Source organism: Vitis vinifera, chromosome 6 (assembly GCF_030704535.1).
Source record: "Vitis vinifera cultivar Pinot Noir 40024 chromosome 6, ASM3070453v1".
Lineage (NCBI taxonomy): Eukaryota > Viridiplantae > Streptophyta > Magnoliopsida > Vitales > Vitaceae > Vitis > Vitis vinifera.
In genome coordinates this window covers 2,746,142-2,771,563 of record NC_081810.1, presented here as the reverse complement: position 1 = coordinate 2,771,563, position 25,422 = coordinate 2,746,142, and the positions used below count along the sequence as shown (strand labels likewise).

Genomic DNA, 25,422 nt, shown 5'->3' with positions numbered 1-25,422 from the left:
TATTTTTAGATGACATACCCAATAAGATATGTTATATCATATTTATATTTAATTTATGAAATGAATAAAAATAATATGAAATATATATTATTTTTAATATTAAAAATAAAAATTATATCACATTCAAATATTTCCTATTTTAAAAAAAATAAAAATTTGTTATATTTAACAATATTCATAATTAAAAAATTTAAATTTTACAAATAATTTTTTTATATCATGTCATTTAATATGTAAAAATAATTTATATATTATATATTAATATTATTTTATAGATATTTTTTAATTTTTCATTTTTAATCATAAAATTAATTTATAATAAAAAAAATTATTTTGTAAAATGAGTATATTAAAAAACAAAAAATTAATAAATAAAAAGAAAAGAAAAAGAATTTATGATACATAGGATTTGAGTTGATATTTGATAAAACAACCATAACCCAATATAGAAAATAGTAATACTAATTAAAGATTTGAGTTGTTACAACAAATCCTGAGCTACATGTATGGGCTTGACACGGAAGAAACCAAAAACAAAACCCCTCAAGGAATGTTTAGTACTTCTATATTGAAAATTGAAAAAGACAAACATGACAACAAAGAGGTCATGAGACTCCTGTCATCAACAGCACAAGATGGACAATAATTTTCAATGGAAAGAGCCTTATTGCCAAATTCAAATATTTACAACCATTGACACTAATTCTCTTATCCTGCAACTATCTCTGAACAAAGAAAGCCTAAGCACAGCTACTTGAAATGATATCGACACCCTCAGCCCAATCCTACATTGCCCCAAAAGGCCGCATGGGGGAAAGGAAATTTTTTTAACAGTAAGAATAATAATTTTCTGGAACTCAACATTCACCCTCATTGCCCATCCTTCCCATCCCTCGTCAACTTCAAGCTGAGAGTGTTGAATCGTTCTCGTGAATATTGCCTCGATGCTTTTCTCCAATCTGTACCAGCCTTCATCATTGCAGCAAACTCCTCGTAGCTTATGCGCCCATCCTGCAAGTTAACAGGATGAGTAACTTAATTTTACAATCTTGTATACATAATGAGATATGGAATCAAAAAGGTTAGAAATTGGCTTGACTGAGATTTAATATGATTTTCCCTCCTTTTTGACTGGGAGATGCACAAGGGCAGGGTGATATGTAAGATAGAACTAAGCAACATAGATGACATGTATACATCATAATGAACAAAAAATTTATGGAACAGTTTAAAAAAACCAAGCCATGCATCCTGCAACGGTTTAAAGAACAAGTTATGCGCCATGGAACAGAAAATGGAGTGGTCAAATTGAAAAGCAGCCCCCAAAAGTCTTGTGGGGTGCAGATTATGTACAGCATACTGAAGGGAAATTTTGAAAGGTTATGTTTCAAGGAACTTCTAGGAGGTCATGAGACAAGCATGCGGCTAGAACGGGTGTTGCAGGAATTAGAAACAAGATAAATAATGTTAGAATCATATATAATTGAACTAGGATGGTTTGGCCTCTTTTTATTTTTTCATAGACAACTAGGATGATTTGGCCTTGTGATACAGAACCAACAAAGAAATATAGAGCACAGGGTAGAAAATGTTCAAGACTCTACAAAGACAATGGAAAGACAAGAAAGATCATGAATTGAAGTTCTGAACAACCCATGATTTTTTATTAGCTGCAGGATGAGGCTACCAATGAAACAGCCAGAATGCCAAAACAAAATTTGTGCAAATAAGAACTAGTGATGACCCAATTTTCATGATCATGTTTGACTAAACATGAATTATATCAATGTAAATACACTAACCTTATCAGTGTCAACATCATGCATAATGGCATTGATCACTTCCTCACTGTTAGTGGAAAGTTCATCAGCTAAGGCATTTTGTAGCTCTTCAATCTCTATGTAACCACTCTGGTTTTGATCAAAGAATGCAAAAGCCTTGTGCAGGTGTTCCTCATTTGTTATCTTTTTAATGTGAATTGAAACCGCAACAAACTCTGCATAATTCAGAGTTCCATCTCCATCAAGATCAGCCTGTAGAAACCACAGTTAATCAATTAGTAAAACCTAGGAAAACCTAATAAGCCTGAAGTTTTATAGGTAACAAACTGTAAAATTTAGGGAAGTAATTGAGGGAATAGAAAGGAGAGCTGGAAGTAAAAGATTTTGGCAACTGAAGAAAACCAGCCAAAACTCAAATATAAATTTCACTATTTCATTCAGATTTATGGAGCTTGCACCACATTGAGAATTTTATCCACTTTCAAGAAAAGCTCAACAGTTTGAAACCCCATAATCATGACCATTTTGAGCTTAAATTTTTTTTTTTAACTGGCTTATTATTCTTTGCTCTTTCTAAATATTAGAAGAATAAAGAACTTTCATTGATCATAAGTGTTTCATGAGAATCTGTTTACAGCTCCTCATTAAAGACGGTACCTGATGAAATTACTTTGTTCTTTGAACATTTCAACCTTACTACACTTAGGCCCAGAGATAGTGGTGCCAGGTTTTACTGAATGAGCCTTTTCTTAAACCCCTTTTGGAACGGTCAAGGGTTCCCTAGGGGTTTCTAAATTTACTACACTTAGGTGGTGCCAGGCTTTGGGTTAGGAAGCCTGAAGCCTCCTCTCTTCTATCATTCTTGCTTTTTTCTTCCTTTTTGGGTGCTCTATGTATACTTCCAATGTATGTGCGTTGCAACCCCCGTCCTTTGTGGTGCTTGTTAATCCATCTATTTGCCTATCAAAATAAATAAATAAATAAAGGTGTTTCATGGGAAAGGTAGAAAGAAGTTGGAGAAAAGACGCCATTTCTGCAAAGAGTTTGGTATATCATTCATCCATCATCATGTTTTAATGAGATTGGGGAAAAAAAATGTTTGTTTGGGGTAAACGTCTCCTTCTTAACAGATTGGGCACACATAACAATACTTACAGCTTCCATTAGGATTTGAAGATCTGAATCAGGAATTGGTTGGCCAAGCTTTTGCAATCCACTCCTAAGCTCGTCAAGGTTTATCTGGCCTCTGTTGTTGATATCCATTGTTTTGAATGCCTCCTTTATTCCAGCAACTTCCTCCATGGATAGATGTTCTGCCATCACCTGTAGATATGAAATACGAAAGTCCAATTATTAAAAAAGGGGTTGCCGAGACATGTAGGGCTGAACCCCAGTCAAGATCAAAAGAACCCATCACAATTTTTTCTTCAGTAATCATGCATAAGTCAGTAATTTTTTGGGGGTCATGTTAGAATCGTTACCTGCAAGGCTTTCTTTTTGAGCTTGTTCATCATGGAAAATTGTTTGAGCCTTGCCTTCACAGACTCACCTAAAGAAACATTGGGAACGCTCTTGGCATCTTGTAACCATGGGTGATCTGCATTCAGAAGAGTTGGAAAATTTCTGACCTAAATTTGAATCTTCTCATTGAAGAACAAATAAACCTCTAACAAATATGAAGAGCACCGACTTAATGTAATTGCATTTACCAAGCACTTCCTGAGCTGTAAGCCGCTTTTTAGGGTCTGGATCAAGCATTTTCTTCACAAGTTCTTTTGCTTTATCAGAAACTTTAGGCCAAGGGTCTCTCTTAAAATCAACAACTGCACGAATAATTGCCTGTGCTACCCCTTGTTCAGTTTCTGCAAGCAAAACACGAGAAATTAAAAAATTGAATCTGAGGAACTAAATGTTTGTGAACCAACAAAATATTAGGACCATCAAAAGTAGAGAAACAAACCTGCCCAGAAAGGTGGAATGCCACAAAGTAAAATGTATAGGATAACTCCTGCACTCCAGATATCAATCTCTGGGCCATAATTGTGTTTCAGAACCTCAGGAGCCATGTAATAAGGACTGCCCACTATCTCAGAAAATCGTTCGCCTGTAGGAAGTGGCAAATTTTGTATATAGATATGAAATTTTAAAAAAGAAAACAAAAGGCCAAAAATGATCTTAAAAAGGGTTCTGAAGATGACATAATAACAAAAACCAAACTGAGAAATGCAATGGCAGTACCATGTTTAAAGTCGACTGACAACCCGAAATCAATTATCTTTAAGGGGGCAGCTTCCTTTTTGTTTGCAAACAGAAAGTTCTCTGGTTTGAGATCACGATGCATCACTCCATGCTTGTGGCAGATCTACAATGCAAAGTGCAAATAAACAAGGTTATTTCACAGGGAGAAGATAAATTATAAGGGACCATTATCAATCATTAATAGCAGAGAGAGGGAGAGAGAGAGAGAGAGAGAGAGAGATTTTGCAGATAGATGTCTAAACACATGGTATGACGCGTATTCAAAACATATAAGCATCAAGTCTTACTGTATGGAAAACCAACTTCTTGTGCATGAATCATATATCTAGCTGAAATCAAGAATAGCCTCCTTTAGCAGCAAAAGAATTTAGTAGAAAAGAATGTCATCCAACCACAGAGAAAAAAGAAGGGTCGAAGAGTTATTTTTTCTTTTTTCTTTTTCTGGAAGAAGAACAAAACAAGGAAAAGAAAAAGAAGCCAACAGATTGGAACTTTAACAGGAACTCTTTTATGTGTAACATTCACTTTTTCTGTCTCTGAAAACCAAAAACATTTCTCTTCCACTGCCAAATAGGTCCTTGAGTTTTCGCCATTTGAAACCCAAGGAAACAAAGCCTCACCCCATTAAGACTAATACATCTATTAGGCTCAATTGATGTAAGATTTCCATTTCATGAAAGACCAAGAGAATAAACCACATAAAACAAATTATTTCCTCCCTTTTCCTTCCTATCCCCAGGCAAACAGAGGGAAAAATCAAACCATTGATAGGTAATAAAAATCAAAACCATATCAACCTCGTAAAAAATTAAGCAAAATACAATTAGCTACATGAGATATAATTCATTGTAGGACCATAAACATCAACATTCATAACCATATCAATTCTACACAGAGTTGTCATATTGGAAAACGCTCTAATACATAAGAATATCCCATATAAAAAAAATCTAGAAAGACTAGTTTTTCTAGATAAAAAAAAACCTTTGATACCAGTTTGTCAACAAATAACAATAATAGAGAGAAGAAAATAATCGAATAAAAATAGATAACACACAAAGCACACAAAGATTTATATGTTTCAACCTAAAAAACCTACATGTATCAATGAAAATAATGAAGAACTTTTACTTCTGTTGTAAGAGATTGTCATCTCATAGCTTTCAAATCCCAAAGCCCCAATTACACCTAAAAAGACACTCATTCAATCAAAAATCCCTTCCTATATTTTTCACCAAAAAAAAAAAAAATCCTCTTTCAATTCAAAATCTTCTCTTTTATTTTCCCTAATTACATTAAAATATTGTATATAAAAAACCTAATTAATTAATTATAAAATATGCATATTTAATATTCCTATAAAAAAAATCTCATAATAGAATATACCCTTATCAATACATTATATAAACCTTACAAATTAATTGGAAAGAAAATTTGATATACTTCCTAGCTTAGAGTCCATTTGGATACACTTCTTGTTCGTCTAGTCCGAACTCGAATCCAGGTACTAAATTAATAACCTCAGTAAATGCATAAGATAATAATATTCTTATAAATCCTCAAAGCCCAAAGAAATATAAATTAATAATTGATGAAGTACATAAAAAAAATAGTAAACAAAAATTCATAATATAGCATTAAGTAACTTTTTACAACTTCTATTTTCTCGATTCAACTCTTTCTCAAAATATGCATCTAAAGTTGTTCATCTTTTCTTCGTACCTAAATTGAATGTCCTTAATTTTTTAAAATGTATACAGTATTTCAAGTATGTTTTTTTCATGTACAAGTACTCTAATAGAAACATAACACGCTCTCTAAATAAATAAATACTTACTACTAAGATAACAATTTCTCTTGGTTCCAAGAGTATTATTTTACAAAGGCTTAACTATAGTAACTTTCATATAAGATATAAGAACTTTGAATGGTTTATATTGAAAAACTAACGGTTTTAAAAACTATTTACAAAAATTGGGGTTTCTTACCATCTCAAATTTTAAATTTTTTAAAATAATTTTTAATGACATAAAGCATAGACAACATTCTACTACTTTATGTAGAAGGTTTTTATTTTAAAAACAAAAACGGTAAGCACATCAAAAATGATACTTAAGCCCTATTTGGGAAGTGTTTTAAAAAACAATTCCAAAAAACAGTTTTAGAGACAATTTTTTTAAAAAAAAATTCCATAATGTTTTGTAAAATCAAAGTCTGTTTCATGACCTAAAATATTCTTAACATGTTTTCTAGATTTTTAATTATTTTTTATATTTGTATAATTATTTTTTAAAAAACATTACTCAAAAAACAAATGAAAAAAAAAATATCAAAAAAAAAAATGAAAACAACTGAAAAGATTATCCGAAAACACCCGATTTTCTATTTCAAAAAACAGAAAATAGCTTTTGTTTGATCTGGTTGTCAAAAGTATTTTCTTTTTTTCTTTTAATTTTTGTTCTATAGATCATAAAACTGTTTCCAAAAACAGTTTTCAAACGGCCCTTATCAAAATAACACCATATTATATGAATCAAAATTATTTTTCTTTTTCCTCCTGCTCCTCGCTTTTCTCAGCAACCAAACGGAACCTAAAACTAAACCATCAACAAATAACAAACAAAAAACAAGAGCATTGAAAACCATTTCAACAACCAAGCGGAATTCACCAGAAACCAAGCAAAACCAAACCAAGGCATGAAATACAAATTCAAAAGAAACCAAAAATAAATAAATAAATAAAAATAAGGGCGAAATTCAACCTGCACAACTTCCACAATTGTCCTCATGACACCTGCAGCCGCCCGCTCAGTGTAATGCCCCCTGGAAACAATCCTATCAAACAATTCTCCGCCTTCACACAATTCCATCACAATATGAACGGCATTCTCGTCCTCAAATGTGTCTTTCAACGACACAATATTCGGGTGCATAGGCAAACGCTTCATAATCTGCACCTCTCTTCTCACGTCCTCGATATCTACAGCAGTTCTAAGCTTCTTCTTTGCTATCGATTTGCAGGCATACTTTTCGTTTGTGGATTTCTCAGTACACATATACGTTACCCCAAATTCCCCTCTCCCCATCTCGCGTCCGAGCTCGTATTTGAGAGAAATGTCACGCCCAGTTGGGTCTTTCAGAACCGGGCCCCTGTTCCTACTGACAGATCCGTGAAGCACATTGTAATCAATTAAATATGGGTTTTCTTTCTCAGAACCAGGTGATGCACAGCAATTTCCCATGATCAAATGCCTCAAATCAATCAAACAGAAGCAAAAATCTGATGTTTCTGAGCAGGGAACGAGAAACCAATCAAAGTTAAAACTTTCCTTGCAAGAACAAAAGAAAATGTGTGCTGCTGAGAAAAATCTCCGAGGACCATGGAAGACTTTGGAAGCTTGAAAACAAATGGAATTGTAAGAAATAGACAGAACTTTAACAATGTCAAAGAAAAATAAACCCACCGAGGATTTCATTCCTTTTTCTTTTTATTTTCTTTCTTTGTTTACGGTGAAATTTTCATTCGGGTGCAAAATGAGAAAATCAGAGGAAACCCATCTGGGTGTGCACAATTTTGCATGAAAAAGACAGAGTTTTTTTAATTATCATGAAACTGCAAAAACCCAACAAGGATTTTTCAAAGGAAAAAAACCTTTGTTTCTTTTTGGGGGATGTAAAATGAGGAAAATCCAAGGAAAACTCAGATGGGTATGGAAAAGAAGAGGTTGGGGACGGAGGAAGAAGGTGAAACTGAGGAATTCAATGCGGCGAACCCATCATGCACAATAACATTAAAGGATTAAAAGCTCATCACTCCCAACCCTTTCTCTTTCTCTCCCTCCTTTCTCTCTCCTCTCAAATATTCTCCAGAAGATTCAACGACGGAGAGAAAGAGAATGCATGAAACCAAACCTCCGCTGTTTTCCTACCTTTTTTTCGTTTGGAATATATACGAAAAAATATATATATATTAGGGTTTTTTTTTCTTTTTTCTTTTTTTTATTTTACAGGTGAAGAGTGAGGATTTTAGATTTTTTATGAACCTGCCATTTTTTCTAAATAATCTTTTTTATTTTCCTATTTTAAGTATTTATCATAAAATTAAATTATTTTAATTTGAAACCACCCCAACATTTCCTAATTTGTTTTATCCTATTTTTTCAATTTTTTTGAGTTATATAATTTTTTTATATTTTAGACTTAAAAATTAAAAAATGGGCTATCTAATAAAAAATAACATTAAATGTTTATTAATAAAGATATATTTTTCCTTCAATAAAAAGTAATATTAAATGACATTTTACATTAAAATGTGAAGAATAAAATTATTTTAAAATCTCATAAAAAATATTGAAATATTCAAATTATTATATATATTTTTTATTAAAGGTGTATAATTCTCTTTAATTTCTAAAAATGTTATTGAAATTTTAATCAAATTGCATTATATAGCTATGTATGGGAGTCTCTCATAGCTAGATGGCAAAAAAAATTAATTACGAAAATTGTCTAAATTATTAGAAATAAGGAGAAAAAAAATATTATAAATGAGAGAATCATGGGACTTAGAACCAAGGATTAAAATGTCGATAATCAGGTGTATATTGGTACTTCATAAAAATGTAATTAAAAGTATAATACATATTTTAAAATTATTTTATTAAAGAATTTGATATATGTATAATATGATTTATCATATTTGATAATAATATCATATGTATCGATAAAAATATGAATTTTATAAGTGTACATTTATTATCAAATTACATCAAATATTATTATATTTGATTATAATATGTCTAATTTTAAAATCTATATTAATATTAAAATTATAATCTATTTAATTCAATTGTATTAAATGATATAAAATAAATTGTAATGTATGTACATTTTTTAAATATTTAATTAATCTATTAATGATATTAAAAACACTATGAAGAAAATTTTCATAATAATTTTTATATTTTTGGTAATCAATTAAAATAAATTTTTGTATTTAATTATAAAATAATTATAATTAATTTGTTTTCTAAAATATTATTTTAATATTTTCCTTATATGATTGACTTTAAATATATATATCTTTAGTGTCTCATATTCAACAAGGGACCTGGTGGTAAGGTGGCCTGAACCCAAACAAAATTGGAATTTTTGAGGAGCATTGTAGCAGGAGCACTGTATATCGAGAAAAATCGTTGATATATCGCCAATTTTTTGAGATTTTTCCCAAAATTTTGCCAGAACGATATTTCTCCAGCAAATATCGCTTCCATAACATCGATATATCGTCAATATATCTCGATATTTTCTTCCATACTTAGAATATCCTTTTAACATTTTGAAGTTTTTCTACTTCCATTGATTAATAAATATATTTTTTAAATAGCAAGTGAATTAAATTTAGAAATAATATTGATTGAATTTTCCACTATAATGATCTTTTTTCTAATGTCCATTAACAAAATCATTAAAAACTTTCAATATTACTAAGTGGTTGACGCTAATTTCAAACTTATTTCAACTACAAAAATATAAAGTGAAACCATTGTTAGATTAATTTTTGTAATTAATCTATAATTTGGGCCACACATGCAAATAATTAAAATGTGTGTGCTATCATTTAATTAAGCCTAAATATAGTGATCTAATTAATAATTGATTAATTGGCTTAAGGGTATAATTGTCATGAGATTATTGTGTAGATACCATTAGACAATTATTATTTCTATGAGGGGCAGAAATATAATTGTGATAAAATTAAAACTGCCCTAGCAGTTTATAAATAGGGTTATGGTCCCCATTCTACGACTACGCATTCCAATTTCTGAAAATCCTCTCAGAGAGAAATTGACACAGAATCTAGTGGCTAGAATTGGAAGACCATCTCAAAGGGTTTTTTTTTTTTCCTATAAGGTTTCTCCTTCAATGGATTCAGGTATGCCTCCGCTATTATTTTTCTACTCATTGTTTTTAATCAGGAGATTCCAGTGTATATATAAATTAGGGTATTCGCCTTGTTAAATATTTCAGTACATATGTAGTTAGGGTATTCACCCTGTTAAATATTCCAGTACATATGTAGTTAGGGTATTCACCCTATTAAATATTCCAGTACATATGTAGTTAGGGTATTCACCCAGTTAACTATTCCAGTATATATGAAATCAGGGTATTCTTCTTTATTGGATGGTAACAAGTGGTATCAGAGCCTACTCCTTGATTAATTCTTTGAGTTATTATTTTAATATATGTCAATGGATTAAGATTTATGAAATATTGAGTTGATAAATTTTTTTTTTTATATTATTATTACTATTATTATTATTATTATTATTATTATTTAATAGCATTTTATGATATTAATATTTAAGTTATTGATCTAGCATTTTAAATAGGCTAATTAAAGCGGAAAATCACCAAAGTGACATCTTCCGTGTAGATTAGTCTGTTCGGGGTGTTAGATATTTGTGTGTATGTGATTCATGCGGGTATTGACTGGCCCAAAGGAAAGTTAATATTTGGTCAAATTGCATACATACTTGTGGTGATAAATATGTGATGATTATAAAGGTAACTTAATGTGAATAATAAATCAATCCAAAGATAGATTTATTATTTGACATAACTTATCATCAATGTTTGATCACTACAACAAGAGTACCACTTACAGTTAATATTACTGTCCAAAGACTTGATATTAATGTTGTGCTAGGTATCTTGAAATGTCATAATTTGCTTTTAAATTTAAAGATTATGTGTTTAATTGCTTATTTTATGTGAGCATGATGGTTTATTTGATTCATTTTATTTTGTTCTCGATTCAGCTTTTATATCAACTACTTCTATATCTGCCAACATCAATAATGTCCCTATGTTAAATGGGACTAATTTTAAGGACTGGAAAGAGAATATGATGATTCTCTTAGGTTGTATGGATATAGACTTGGCCTTGAGAATGCCCAAACCTGATGAACTCAATGAGCAAAGTACTCAAGAGGATGAGGTTTATTAGGGTAAGTGGGAACGTTCAAATAGGCTAAGTCTTATGATCATGAAGCGCGGCATTCCAGAAGCTTTCAGGGGTGCGGTAACCGATGAGGTTACTAATGCCAATGACTTCCTTGCGGAAATTCAGAAACGTTTTGCCAAAAACGATAAGGCTGAAACGAGCACGCTTTTAGCAAGCTTGATTTCAATGAAGTATAAAGGCAAGGGTAATGTTCGGGAGTACATCATGGAGATGTCTCATTTTGCTTCAAAACTTAAGGCTTTGAAACTCGAGTTATCTGATGATTTACTCGTGCATTTGGTTCTCATCTCTCTTCCTGCACAATTTAATCAATTCAAGGTCAGTTATAACTGTCAAAAGGATAAATGGACTCTTAATGAGCTCATTTCATTCTGTGTGCAAGAGGAAGAGAGATTGAAGCAAGACAAGACCGAAAGTGCTCATCTGGCTAGCACTTCGAAGGATAAGGGCAAACGAAAGAATAAGGATAATAAGGTTGCTGCTTCTAATGGTCCAGAACAAAAGAAACAGAAAGTTGAGGTAACATGTTTCTTCTGTAATAAGCCTGGACATACTAAAAAGGAATGTACCAAGTATGCTGCTTGGCGTGTTAAGAAAGGGTTGCCTGAGTTACCGAAAACCAAGTGATGCTGAAAGATGCATCTATGTCGGAGACGGTCAGTCGGTAGAAGTAGAGGCAATAGGGCATTTTAGATTATTATTGAAATCTGGTTATTTTTTGGATTTAATAGATACTTTTATTGTACCGTCTTTCAGACGGAATTTAATTTCAGTTTCTGTTTTGGACAAATCAGGTTATTGTTGTTCATTTGGAAACAATAAATTTACATTATCTATTAATTCAAATGTTGTAGGAACCGGTTTACTTAATGTTTATGATAATCTATATTTGTTGGAAACTGTTCCGTCCGATAATGAAACCTTGCATGTGGAATCACGAGGTACAAAACATTTTGAGGTCGAAAGCCCAGTTTAAAGCATTTTCATATTTGGGGATGTCCAGCTGAAGCGAGACCTTATAAGCCTCATGAAAAGAAATTGGACTCTAAAACAGTTAGCAGCTACTTTATTGGCTATGCAGAGCGATCAAGGGGTTTTAAATTTTATGATCCTGCTATTAGGTCAATTTTTGAGACGGGAACTGCAACATTTTTTGAGGATGTTGAGTTTGGGGGGAGAAATCAGGCTAGGAATATTGTCTTTGAGGAGGAAGAGGGATCTACTATTGCTTTTGATAATGTACAGGTTTCACTACCTATCATTGATCAAGAAGTAAATTTGGATCCTCAACCAACAGACAATATTGTTCAACCCTTAATTGCAAATGAGGACATTGCTCCTGAAAAACAAACTCAACAACCTCAAGAAAATATGTCATTAAGGAGATCCACTAGAGAGAGGAGAAATGCAATTTCGGACGATTATATCGTATATCTCCAGGAACGTGAGGTAGAAAGTGGAATGATGGAAGATGATCCAATCAACTTCCAGCAAGCCATGAAAAGTTCCAACTCTCAGAAATGGATTGAAGCCATGAATGAAGAGTACAAATCTATGCAAGACAATAAAGTTTGGGAACTTGTCCCATTACCAGTTGGTACGAAACCCATTGGTTAGCACTCAAAACGGCAGCTTATATCCTAAATCGGGTGCCAACTAAAGCAGCTGCTAAAATGCCTTATGAGCTTTGGACGGGTCGAAAGCCCAGTTTAAAGCATTTTCATATTTGGGGATGTCCAGCTGAAGCGAGACCTTATAAGCCTCATGAAAAGAAATTGGACTCTAAAACAGTTAGCAGCTACTTTATTGGCTATGCAGAGCGATCAAGGGGTTTTAAATTTTATGATCCTGCTATTAGGTCAATTTTTGAGACGGGAACTACAACATTTTTTGAGGATGTTGAGTTTGGGGGGAGAAATCAGGCTAGGAATATTGTCTTTGAGGAGGAAGAGGGATCTACTATTGCTATTGATAATGTACAGGTTTCACTACCTATCATTGATCAAGAAGTAAATTTGGATCCTCAACCAACATACAATATTGTTCAACCCTTAATTGCAAATGAGGACATTACTTCTGAAGAACAAACTCAACAACCTCAAGAAAATATGCCATTAAGGAGATCCACTAGAGAGAGGAGAAATGCAATTTCGGACGATTATATCGTATATCTCCAGGAACGTGAGGTAGAAAGTGGAATGATGGAAGATGATCCAATCAACTTCCAGCAAGCCGTGAAAAGTTCCAACTCTCATAAATGGATTGAAGCCATGAATGAAGAGTACAAATCTATGCAAGACAATAAAGTTTGGGAACTTGTCCCATTACCAGTTGGTACGAAACCCATTGGTTGTAAATGGATATTTAAAACCAAGCGGGATTCAAATGGTAATGTAGAAAGATATAAAGCACGTCTTGTAGCTAAAGGCTTTACTCAAAAAGAAGGAATTGACTTCAAAGAGATCAGGCTAGGAATATTGTCTTTGAGGAGGAAGAGGGATGTACTATTGCTTTTGATAATGTACAGGTTTCACTACCTATCATTGATCAAGAAGTAAATTTGGATCCTCAACCAACAGACAATATTGTTCAACCCTTAATTGCAAATGAGGACATTGCTCCTGAAGAACAAACTCAACAACCTCAAGAAAATATGTCATTAAGGAGATCCACTAGAGAGAGGAGAAATGCAATTTCGGACGATTATATCGTATATCTCCAGGAACGTGAGGTAGAAAGTGGAATGATGGAAGATGATCCAATCAACTTCCAGCAAGCCATGAAAAGTTCCAACTCTCAGAAATGGATTGAAGCCATGAATGAAGAGTACAAATCTATGCAAGACAATAAAGTTTGGGAACTTGTCCCATTACCAGTTGGTACGAAACCCATTGGTTGTAAATGGATATTTAAAACCAAGCGGGATTCAAATGGTAATGTAGAAAGATATAAAGCACGTCTTGTAGCTAAAGGCTTTACTCAAAAAGAAGGAATTGACTTCAAAGAGACCTTCTCTCCAGTTTCTACGAAGGACTCTTTCAGGATAATCATGGCACTAGTTGCACATTATGATCTTGAGTTACATCAAATGGATGTTAAAACAGCGTTTCTCAATGGTGACATTGATGAAACAATTTATATGGTACAACCAGAAAATTTTGTGTCCGAAGACTCAAAGAATATGGTTTGTAAATTGACTAAATCCATTTATGGGCTCAAGCAAGCTTCTCGTCAGTGGTACTTCAAGTTTCATCAAATTATTGTCTCATATGGTTTTGAGGCAAATCTTATGGATGAATGTGTGTATCACAAATTCAGTGGGAGTAAGTATATTTTCCTGGTTTTATATGTCGATGACATATTGCTAGCCACAAATGATATTAGCATATTGCACGACACCAAGAGATTTTTATCAAAACATTTTGAGATGAAAGATCTTGGTGATGCCTCCTTTGTCTTAGGAATCCAGATACACCGAGATCGTTCTAGGGGTATTTTAGGATTGTCACAAAGGACCTATATTGATAAAGTCCTCCAAAGGTATGACATGCAAAATAGCAAACCAGGTGATACCCCTGTCGCTAAAGGAGACAAGTTCAGTCTTAATCAATGCCCTAAAAATAATTTAGAAAGTCAAGAAATGCAAAAGATTCCTTACGCTTCAGCTGTGGGGAGTCTAATGTATGCTCAAGTATGTACACGTCCGGATATTGCGTACATTGTTGGCATGTTAGGCAGATATCTAAGTAACCCTGAAATGGATCATTGGAGAGCAGCCAAGAGGGTTATGAGATATTTACAGAGAACAAAAAAGTACATGCTTACATATAGGAGATTGGATCAATTAGAGTTGATTGGGTATTCCGACTCCGACTTTGCTGGATGCCAAGACAGCAGAAGATCCACATCAGGCTATATTTATCTGTTGGCTGGTGGAGCAATTTCATGGAGGTCTGCCAAACAGACACTCGTAACTTCATCCACCATGGAAGCAGAGTTTGTAGCATGTTATGAGGCATCCAATCAAGGAATATGGCTACGAAATTTTGTCACTGGGCTGCGTGTTCTGGATGGTATTGAAAGACCATTGAAGATATTTTGTGACAATAAATCAGCAGTTTTATATTCCAATAACAACAGGAGCTCTACAAAATCAAAATACATTGATATCAAGTTCCTAGTTGTAAAAGAAAAAGTACAGAGTGGACAGATATCCATAGAGCATATTGGAACAAACTCCATGATAGCGGATCCGCTTACAAAGGGATTACCACCCAAGGTCTTTCATGAGCACACTGCTCATATGGGTGTTGTCTCATTTGAGGATATCCAAATTTAGTGGGAGTTTGTATTATTTATTGTATATTGCTCTATGTTATGTTTAGACTTTATCTATACATTTGGATTGTGTTCTGCAGAAATAAAGTATTCATTTCATTGCACTCTGTTAAATTATGCTAAAGATTTTATCTCAATAAAGTTAAGTAGGACCAGTTGGAAATAGACATGAATAGATCACATTGCATGTAATTTCCATGTTATGCACTCATGATTGATCTATGTCATTTAGCTATGCAGATATATGTGACCATTGATTGGTCTAGTAACGATTGATGTAACATAGACCACCTTGATCCTATGTCAGTATAGTTAATGGACGAGATTGTTCGGATATACCCTAAGGACATGATAGCAAATTTTGAGCTCATAAGGTTAAGCACATTTATTTGATTACATATGCATGTGGCCCAGTGGGAGATTGTTAGATTAATTTTTGTAATTAATCTATAATTTGGGCCACACATGCAAATAATTAAAATGTGTGTGCTATCATTTAATTAAGCCTAAATATAGTGATCTAATTAATAATTGATTAATTGGCTTAAGGGTATAATTGTCATGAGATTATTGTGTAGATACCATTAGACAATTATTATTTCTATGAGGGGCAGAAATATAATTGTGATAAAATTAAAACTGCCCTAGCAGTTTATAAATAGGGTTATGGTCCCCATTCTACGACTACGCATTCCAATTTCTGAAAATCCTCTCAGAGAGAAATTGACACAGAATCTAGTGGCTAGAATTGGAAGACCATCTCAAAGGGTTTTTTTTTTTTCCTATAAGGTTTCTCCTTCAATGGATTCAGGTATGCTTCCGCTATTATTTTTCTACTCATTGTTTTTAATCAGGAGATTCCAGTGTATATATAAATTAGGGTATTCACCTTGTTAAATATTTCAGTACATATGTAGTTAGGGTATTCACCCTGTTAAATATTCCAGTACATATGTAGTTAGGGTATTCACCCTATTAAATATTCCAGTACATATGTAGTTAGGGTATTCACCCAGTTAACTATTCCAGTATATATGAAATCAGGGTATTCTTCTTTATTGGATGGTAACAACCATAAAATATTTTATGGTTAGGAAAATGTTTCACTTTATATAGCCCTTGAATTTGGTTAGGAAAATGTTATTTCAAGGGCTATCATTTTCAAATAATATAGATTATGTTTAGGGATGACAACAGGCATGCTCAAGACGGGTTGCCATCCCAAACCCACCCTTAACCCTTTTATTTAAATTTTAAATTCATCCTATTAGGGGTAGGGCAAAACGGATACCGTAAAAACCCGTCTCATTGTCATCTCTAATTATAGATGATAACACCAATGTATGAATATATAGGATAAGTAATAAATAATGATTTTAATTTCAACTTTATGCTTAAATTTAAAAGCAAAAAAGGAGAAATTATTTAATGTCCAATAATATAAAACCATCCCGTCAAAAGAATGATTTTAATTTCAACTTCTAGCCAAAGTTAAAAGCAAAACGCTAGTCCAAACAAGGCCTAGATTAGTCCAAAGTCCAAACAAGGCCTGGAAATTCTTACTATTGCTTTGAGTTTTCTGCAACAAAATAAAATAAAAATCTTCCTTTTTTTGGCTTACAAATAGCCAAAACTTCAGCTTCTGGTATTAGAAGCCACCATCTCAAAACTGCTAATTTGGAGCTTTTGTCACAGTAGCAGTAGTAGTTAAAACTGGCTATTGTCCATCTATGGAGGGTTGTATCACTGTAAGAAATAGTACATTGTAGAAAATGGTGAAGACGACGAGTGCAAGAGCTGAATATGCTAGAAACGATCCCGACAACTCCACCGGTTCTTCTCTCATTTGATCCCCTGCAAGATTCTGGTTTGAAGCTGCAGTTGATTACAAACACAGATAATATTAGTATACCAAGTTTTACTCAATGGATTACAAATGTAAATGAATTCAAACTCATTGTCCCCAGAAAGAAGAATGACTCCTTACTTGAAAAAGCAGGATATCTTTCCCATGGAAATCGAGAGATTCTATTGTGTTTCTACTCAACACTTCATTGAGAATGAGACCATTATAGAAAATGACAGCCATTAAAGCAAACCATACAGCTCAAACACATTGGAGAAATCCGATTTTGTTGAGCTTTCAAAAGTTAATCTTATATATAGATGATTATCATGTTCTCTTAGGTATGTTTAATAACTTAGCCACAAGAAAAAAACCGTTGCTGTATGTATAAATCTTATGCAGCTCTTGAAGAATTAAACTGAAAGCAGCCTATACAACTACCAGCACAAACCCGATCATCATAAAAACTTCCAACCAAAAGCACTCTTGTTGAGAGAGGTATCAAAATGTAGATTGATCCTTGGTGCAAATTTGAATTCATAGTCCAATCTATGTCATGGGAAAGCTTCAAATTTAGATTAGAATTCCTCAGATTTTGACATTTTTGTTTCTGATTTTAAGCCATTTAAAACTCAAAGGCTGATTTTAGCAATCCAAAGAGGAAAAAGAAGAAATATGCGAGCTCAATCAGTAACACAATTTGCTAACCTATCATATGGCATACAATGCTGAGATACCACATACATCTCGTATACTATATAGAAGAATATGTTTAAATTAGAAAAGTTCATCGGTGCAATTTTTTGGCTGAAGTTTCAGAACTATCATAATCTTGCATTGAAGTTTCTAAATAATCACAATCTTGCGTACGAATCACCTGAATCTTATTAACCCTTCTGGTGGTAAACCAGTGGCAAGAATTGTGAACCCAAAAGGCAAACACAATATTCCCTATATTTATGAGCAGATAGCAGCCAGTTGCATGACACTAAACCCCCATCCATCCCATACGGGGGCTTCTCCAAAAAGGCCAAAGGTAACCAAAATCCATCTGCTTATACATAATTCTTAATATAAGTTATCTTTCATAGGTCAACAGAGATCATTTGTAATAGTCTCAATAACCAGTTTGTTTGTATAGCTTCAAAGTGCCCTTCTGAAAAGCTCACTGCTTTCTTAAACAAGGGATGGACAGTTCATTGTGCCTTCTTATCTAGTCAGCACCTCTCTCAAAATCCACAGATAGAGCACTCTCTCCATCTCATACTCACACTCAAGAAAGAGCCAAAGAGGTTCGAACTGTGGACGTTTGGGAACCAACACTCTAGTACCATATTACACCACCACTTGTCCAAAAAACATTAGCTGTTAAAGAATGATTGCAATATATGTATATCAACATGAGCCTTTATAATATGACACAGACTTGGTCACAAAGCCCATTAGTTTGAAAGGGAGATCTAAATTTTAGATAATAGTCATTGCATTCCAAAACCTGTCCTGCTTGTTGCTTCATGTTAACATCAAAAATTGACTCTAACAGCAGTGTAAGTATGTCTTGGGGAAATAGAAATGTTTCTTGCAGACTAAGATTTTAACACAATCCATGATACCGAAAAACCAAAATTGAAATTCCTTCCAAGTTCCAATAATAGCAAGAACATATGTGGCACCACCTGTACTAGATTACAACAATGAATTATCTGTTAAGCTGCACCACAGAACACATACATCACTGCATAAGCCACACCCACTACTCCCCAAAGTGACCATAACCTCTTTCTTCTTGAGAATCCATAAGAAATATGAATTGAAATGTTTCTAAAATACTCTAAACTGGTAACCACATTCTTCAACTACAAAGCTAAAAAACAGAACATCCAACATGGTTACCTTCACTCCCCAAATCCATGCTAGCCCTAGATAATCAAAAGGGGTATATTGGTTCTAATCACCCAAATTCCAACACTGAACTTACTCCCGAAGAGGGAACATTGTCTACCATTAAAGCCTGAAGATGGTCACATTTGGTCTGTCTCCTAGTGCTAATTTAGCCCGACTTTAGACAAAATTTTGGAACTTGAACAATTTGGGAAGCATTGGATTGAACAATTAAATTATTGCAAAAGTAGAGCCATGGACAGATCAATTTGGACAATTTCTAGATCAGACCCTCAAAGAAAATTGCTGGAAAATTAGCGAATCAAAACCATAGCAGGCAGTCTCCAATCCATGGCCGTTCAACCAAACGCAAATCCACATATCTATCCAAACCAAGCAAAACAAAAAGTGCGTTTCGTCAAACAGAGAATATAAATCCAACCCACAAATCTACATGCAACCACCTACATGAAAATCAAATCACACTCGCTGCAACCCTCAAAAAAACTTCATCAGAAGTTCAAAATTTTTCCAAGTTCATCAGTACGTACGGAGGCAAGTGTAAATACAGAGAGTGAAAGTACCAGTTTTCCTGGGAGGAGTATCTTGTTTCTGGGACAGAGACTGAAGCTGCTGATCGAGCTTCTGAAGCGCTTCACGGGCCTTATCTGGGTCAACCTCGAACTGCTGTGAATCTTTATCAACTGCATGAACAGTAGAAACAGAGCTTGCTGATGATCTTCTCCTCCTACTCCAGGTGGGATGATTACCAACACAGTGTGATAGAAACTGAGAGATGGGTTGTCCGGAGGAAAGAGAGAGCGGTGGAAGTGGTGACGGAGAGAGAGATTGCAGAAGAAGCATTTGAACGATGGGTGCACCACAACCACTGCCACTGTCTATCTTCAATAAGGAAAACACGTCGTTTTAGTTTCTCCGTTTTGCTTCCTTTACAACAAACTTCTTTGGGCTGGGCTAAGAGCTTAATTCGACTTGGGTTTCGAACTGGGCTTTTTGACAAACCCAAAATTAAATAAATAATGAAAATGTTTGAAATTAAATTAAATGGTAGCCATCAAATTTTAATTCAAGTTGAAGGGGATGAAATTCCCTCACAAATATGTTGGAGATTGCCTTTGGATTGGAGCTTAGGGCTCAGCCCTAGGCTGGTCAAGTTGGGTTATGTGTGGAATTTTGAGTCAAAATGACATGTTTGAATACAAAAATATATCTTTTAGGTCGTTTTTAAAACTTATATTTAATATGGTTTCTATATCATCATATAAGTGTTACATTATTCTCCCATAAAAATAAAGTCTCAATTACTCGATTTAAAAATAAAGTCACAAGTATCAATTAAGGTGTCAATTAAAACCTCAATTGCTAATTGAGACTTCAATTTAAATTTTTAAAAAAAAAATATATTTTAATGATATGACTCATATATGAAAATAAAATTATCATTTTGAAAATAAGTTTTGCAAAATAGTTAAACTGAATTTTTTTTTTTCGTAATAAGGTTATTTTAGCCCAAAACCCGTGTGTAGAGCTCATACATGAGATGTAGTGGTCAAACTTTAACTCAAAATATTCAAACATGGCAAGTAACCTACTTATAATTATTTTTTACGTGACACTTATGTGTTGGGTGGTGCAACCTTTCTTCTCTCCTAATTTTCACTAAGAATTTTTTTTTATATGTCGAATCAAGATAATATATATAAAGAGAAAGGGTGCCCAAAAAGCATCCCAAACACATAGAAAGTATATAACATTATTGAAAGGTAAAAAAATAAAATGTTACGGAAAACAACACCTACCCTCACTTAGCATCCGCCCAATTAAAATTTTTTTATTAAAAGTAAAGGTCTTTCATTTATATAAATCTTTGTACAAGATTATAAAATATAAACAAAAGAACTTTTCAACCACCCATTATCAAAAGCTGGTTTGTTACTTTCCTTCTAAAGGATATGTAAATGATTGCCTTTCAAATAAACAAAAAAAGGAAAGATTTCATTAGATGTCAAGAACTATAGTGTTTAAGTAATTGTTATCATTTTTCTATTCCAAGTGATATGATGTGACATCATCTCTTGAACACCATGAACCGAAAAACAACTAGACTAAAGGAAAACAGATATTGTTATGCCTAAACACAAATGTTCAATCAAAACCATTAGTCTAGTTAAGCTTTATGAAACTTGAAGGTAAAAATCCACAAGAGCATTAACCTAAGTGGATACACCCTCAAAGTTGCTATGACTACAACATATAGGCATCACTTACCTCCCTAATGAAAGACAATTCTTAATAACAAACTATTGATGCTAAGTTAATCGAAAGAAACACTTCTCCCCTATTCCTGTAAAAGATGTTCGGATAGGATGTTCAAACACATCCTCCGAAGCTCAAGTCAGATGAATAGTTAGAGAGAATGCCCTCTTTTTAGGAGCTTGGGAAAGAATGGATTAGAATACTCCCCCTTCTTGCCTTTGGGCCGCAGGAAGGCTTTTATAGTGTTTGGAGCCTTGTCACATTTGTACTGAGATGACTTATTGACTTTCGTAGTCATGATGGCAGCATAGAGGATGGCAGAGCAATCATCATCCTTCAAGCGACTGATAGAGATTGTTGGTGGGGTGACTTGGTGGCTAGCCTGTCATCTCAGTCTGCAGGCGGCATGGTATAGAGTGTAGCAAGTCGCCTGAAAGGACAAGGAGACATCCCGTCGAGCGTACTTCTGGTAGGGGGAAGAATGATTGCTCGTGGGAGCTAGTTAGGGAACCTGCTTGGAACGCGTCATGCACTCTTAAGGGAACACAAGGTAGTCGACCATTGATACTTAGGGGCCGAATTGGGTGTTCCGACCTGTTTGTGCTTGTCCGGAGAGAGATGGAGGGATGCCACATGTCTAATAGAAGGGTGATGTGTGGGGTTGGTGCAATCTGCCATGGTCACAAAAGGGATGTCGTTACACAACCAATGATTGAAATGTTGGTTTTTTCATCGAAATATCGGATATTGATGGACCTGAAACACCATTTATCGATTAACAAGAATTTCAACAAAATCTTAGAAAAAGTCAATGTAGGTGACCGGTTTTATGATTTTTTTTTAATTTATCTATTTTTAAATTATTTATTTTTAGTACATCTTTTATTTTAAATTTATAATATCATTTTATTTTATATTATCCTTTTATTTAACTACTTTTTATATTTATCTCATTAATCCTATTTTAAAAAAATTACCGTCACTTCACTCTTAATTTTATTTATTTATTTATCCTTTTAATTTTATTTAATTTTAAATGTTTTTATTTTAAAATATTAAAAATGTAATTTTACTCAAAATTTGCTACAATATAAAAAAAATTTAATGAAGTCCTAATATTTTATAAATTAAAATTGATTTGATAAGATAAATTATTAATAATTTTTAATTGTTTAAAATAAATTAGTATTAATAAAAAAAATTATCGTATTTGTAATAAAATTTTAAAAATTAAATCTCAAATATAATATTTTATATAAATCAATTTAATTTTTTTACTTAAAATGTAATAAAACATGTTTTAATAAAAATATTTTTAAAATTTTAAAATAAATTAATATAAATATATTAAAAGAATTCAAACAACTTTTTATAAAAATTTAATAAATATTATCATTAATCATACTCGTATCAATTACCCTAAAAAATAACTTTAACATTATATTTTTGCTTATATTCATCATTTTTAGAGTTTTTTTCAAATATTTTAATAAATTTTGAATAATTTTCGATTCATCATACTTTCGATATATCCTTAAAATTCGTATTTACTGATATTTCAAACCTTGATAATAACTAAGGTACAATGTATAAGATGTCACTTGAGAAATTGGAATTATCTATTGAATTAGGAAGTAAATGGTGGGCATTGACATTTAAACGGACAGCTACGTTGAATCGAAATGTCATATAAATTACATTAATTGGAATGCGTTTATAATACCCACCATCCATTGAATGCCACCAATCTAGGGTCCTTTGCTTTTGATGGCTTAACTCCACGATGAATTATCTTTGACCCGTAAGAAGGCTAGCCATCATGGGTCAAAGCCATTGTCATTGTCCCTACCAATCAAAGCCACTGTCCCTACAAATCACATGCTATCTGGCCCTTTCACCTTAACCGTTGGAAAATTTTGGATTTTAAGTGAACAGTCAACAGTTCTGAGAAAATCGTTTTCATTGTGTTGGATTTAAGGCTAGGAAAACAAAAGACCAGTAAAAAAGATACACACAAATAACATAATAAATAAGAAAAAAAATTTATCGGTTGAGGTGTGATAAATTCTTGAAATAGATCCACCCTCCTCGAAGATGAACTCGGTGCATTAGGGTACCAATGGTCTATAAACAGATCTATAAGCCTTTGTACAGCTCAGGTTTAGAAAAAATTCCTTCAAATGGATATATGAAAATACTTCCTCAAAATATTCAAGCTCGGGATACCTGTTTTTATAGGCCACTAACACAGTCACAATGAGAATTTAATTGTGATTAGAATATGACTCAAAGTGGAAGGGGATTTATGAATGAGACTCCACTAGACTCTTCCCAAAAATATAATGAATAAAATAAAATAACAATAATTCTGAGACTCTTCTAAAAAATACAAGACTAATAGAATAAAATAAAATAAATTAAAAATAATTCCTAAAAATAAAAATAGAAATTATTTACACTCTTTCTACACATTGTTGTTATGTCACCGGGATTATTTTATATATTCAAAGTTTTTGAAAACTTAACTATCAAAGTCTATTTTCCTAATCATGGCATATGCTTGGTTTCTAGAAAATAAAATTTAAGGAAAAATACAATGGAAAGAAAATAGGAGGAAAATTTTAAAAAGAAGAAAAATAAAAGATATATTTAAAATTAATAAATTATTTTTATATTTTAATTATATTTGATTTTTTTTTTTGTATTTTTCATAAAACAAGGTAAAATCATTTTTTAACATTTTTTTTCTTTTTTAGTAATTTGAAGCAAACATAGTGTTAAAGTAAAATTACTTATAATTATGTTGATGAAAAGCAATTAAAGATGTTATAAACTATAATTCAATATGAGTTTCAAGTATGACATTTAGTGTGTGCTAAGTTGAATTATTAAAGTGTTACAATAATTAATTATTATATTATGTATAAATTTCAAGACTACATTATATCATTTAAAAATCATGGTCTATTTCGTAATTGTTTTCAAGCACAGTTTTCCCATCTTCATAACAAAAAACCTAAGAAAATTGGTTTCACAAAAAAAAAAAAACTATTTTCTATTTTTTATTATTAAAAATAGAAAATAAGGCCTTTTCTCTATATTTTAATCGTTTTCTATTATTTTTCACTTATTTACTAAGAGTTGGGTAGAATGATTAAAACATATTTAAAAATATTAAAAATAGGTGAAAGACATTTGAGGTTTTCAAACCAACTTTTGTTTTACAAAATATAAAAGAACAATTTTTAAAAACTGTTTTAAAAAATAGTTACCAAACGAGCTCAAATATCCTATTTAATTCCCAAAACCCTGTTATATTATTTAAAACCTAATTTTTGTTTTCCAATCATAGATTAATTTCTAAAACTTGATTAATAATCCAAACAACCATTATTTTAATTTGTTGATGAGGCGAGTCATTTTCTTTTATTGTCACTTTTTTATTTTGAAAATGTTGACGTTTTTATAATGTGTGGAAGTATTTTTTATTTTTATAAAAATTAGAGTATGCTTGACTGTATTTTTAAGGAAAGTATTTTATATAAAAATATTTTTAGAAGAATCACTTAATAAATGTTTTTCTATAAAATACTATAAATGATTTTTCAATATTATAAGTAATTTTTCAAAATTTTAAAAATAATCATGAAAAATAGTTTTTGAAAATAATTTTTTGATTTTTATAAAATAAAAGTTTATTTAGAAATCTAAAATGTTTTTAATCTATTTTTAATATTTTAAAAATAAAATTTATATCTTGTGTTTTATTTTTAATTATTCTATATGTTTATATAATTATTTATTAAAACAATTATTAAAAAAAAGTAAAAATAATATAAAATAACTAAAAATTGTTATTTAAAAATACTATATTTTCCGTTTTTAAGAATAAAAAATAATATATATATATATATATATATATATTTTTTTTTTTTAAATCAAACATATTTTCTATGTTTTTTATTTTAAATAATAAAAAATTATTCTAAAAATATTCCCAAAACGGGCGT

At 32.1% G+C, this 25,422-nt stretch overlaps 2 protein-coding genes across 3 annotated transcripts; both read right to left on the bottom strand.

Moving 5' to 3' along the window:
- Nucleotides 1–530: 530 nt before the first annotated feature.
- LOC100267353 (calcium-dependent protein kinase 8) lies at nucleotides 531–7,959 on the bottom strand. 2 transcript variants are annotated; one of them, XM_002282721.4, is made up of 8 exons: nucleotides 6,803–7,959; nucleotides 4,020–4,143; nucleotides 3,742–3,885; nucleotides 3,491–3,643; nucleotides 3,263–3,378; nucleotides 2,937–3,104; nucleotides 1,803–2,033; nucleotides 531–1,011 (listed from the first exon to the last, which is right to left on the bottom strand). In XM_002282721.4, exons 1-8 carry the CDS (start codon nucleotides 7,514–7,516, stop codon nucleotides 871–873), a joined length of 1,791 nt encoding a protein of 596 aa, XP_002282757.3. In that variant the 5' UTR covers nucleotides 7,517–7,959; the 3' UTR covers nucleotides 531–870. The 2 variants fall into 2 exon arrangements, with proteins under 2 accessions (XP_002282757.3, XP_019075935.1); XM_019220390.1 differs by lacking the exons at nucleotides 531–1,011; nucleotides 1,803–2,033 and adding an exon at nucleotides 2,050–2,741.
- Nucleotides 7,960–16,934: 8,975 nt separating this feature from the next.
- Nucleotides 16,935–20,049, bottom strand: LOC100854250 (uncharacterized). Its single transcript, XM_003632115.4, has 2 exons — nucleotides 19,720–20,049; nucleotides 16,935–17,283 (listed from the first exon to the last, which is right to left on the bottom strand). The coding sequence occupies exons 1-2, from the start codon at nucleotides 19,997–19,999 to the stop codon at nucleotides 17,126–17,128; spliced, it is 438 nt and encodes a 145-aa protein (XP_003632163.1). The 5' UTR covers nucleotides 20,000–20,049; the 3' UTR covers nucleotides 16,935–17,125.
- Between the last annotated feature and the right edge of the window lie 5,373 nt (nucleotides 20,050–25,422).

Bases quoted from the DNA above. Each gene is read 5' to 3' on its own strand.
- LOC100267353 (XM_002282721.4), bottom strand. From the start codon at position 7,516: ATGAAATCCTCGGTGGGTTTATTTTTCTTTGACATTGTTAAAGTTCTG. The intron at 3,379-3,490 runs GTAAATGCAATT...TTCTGAATGCAG, and splicing joins TACAGCTCAGGAAGTGCTTG to ATCACCCATGGTTACAAGAT. The intron at 1,012-1,802 runs GTTAGTGTATTT...GTTAACTTGCAG, and splicing joins ATGATGTTGACACTGATAAG to GATGGGCGCATAAGCTACGA.
- LOC100854250 (XM_003632115.4), bottom strand. From the start codon at position 19,999: ATGCTTCTTCTGCAATCTCTCTCTCCGTCACCACTTCCACCGCTCTCT. The intron at 17,284-19,719 runs GTACTTTCACTC...AATCAACTGCAG, and splicing joins TACTCCTCCCAGGAAAACTG to CTTCAAACCAGAATCTTGCA.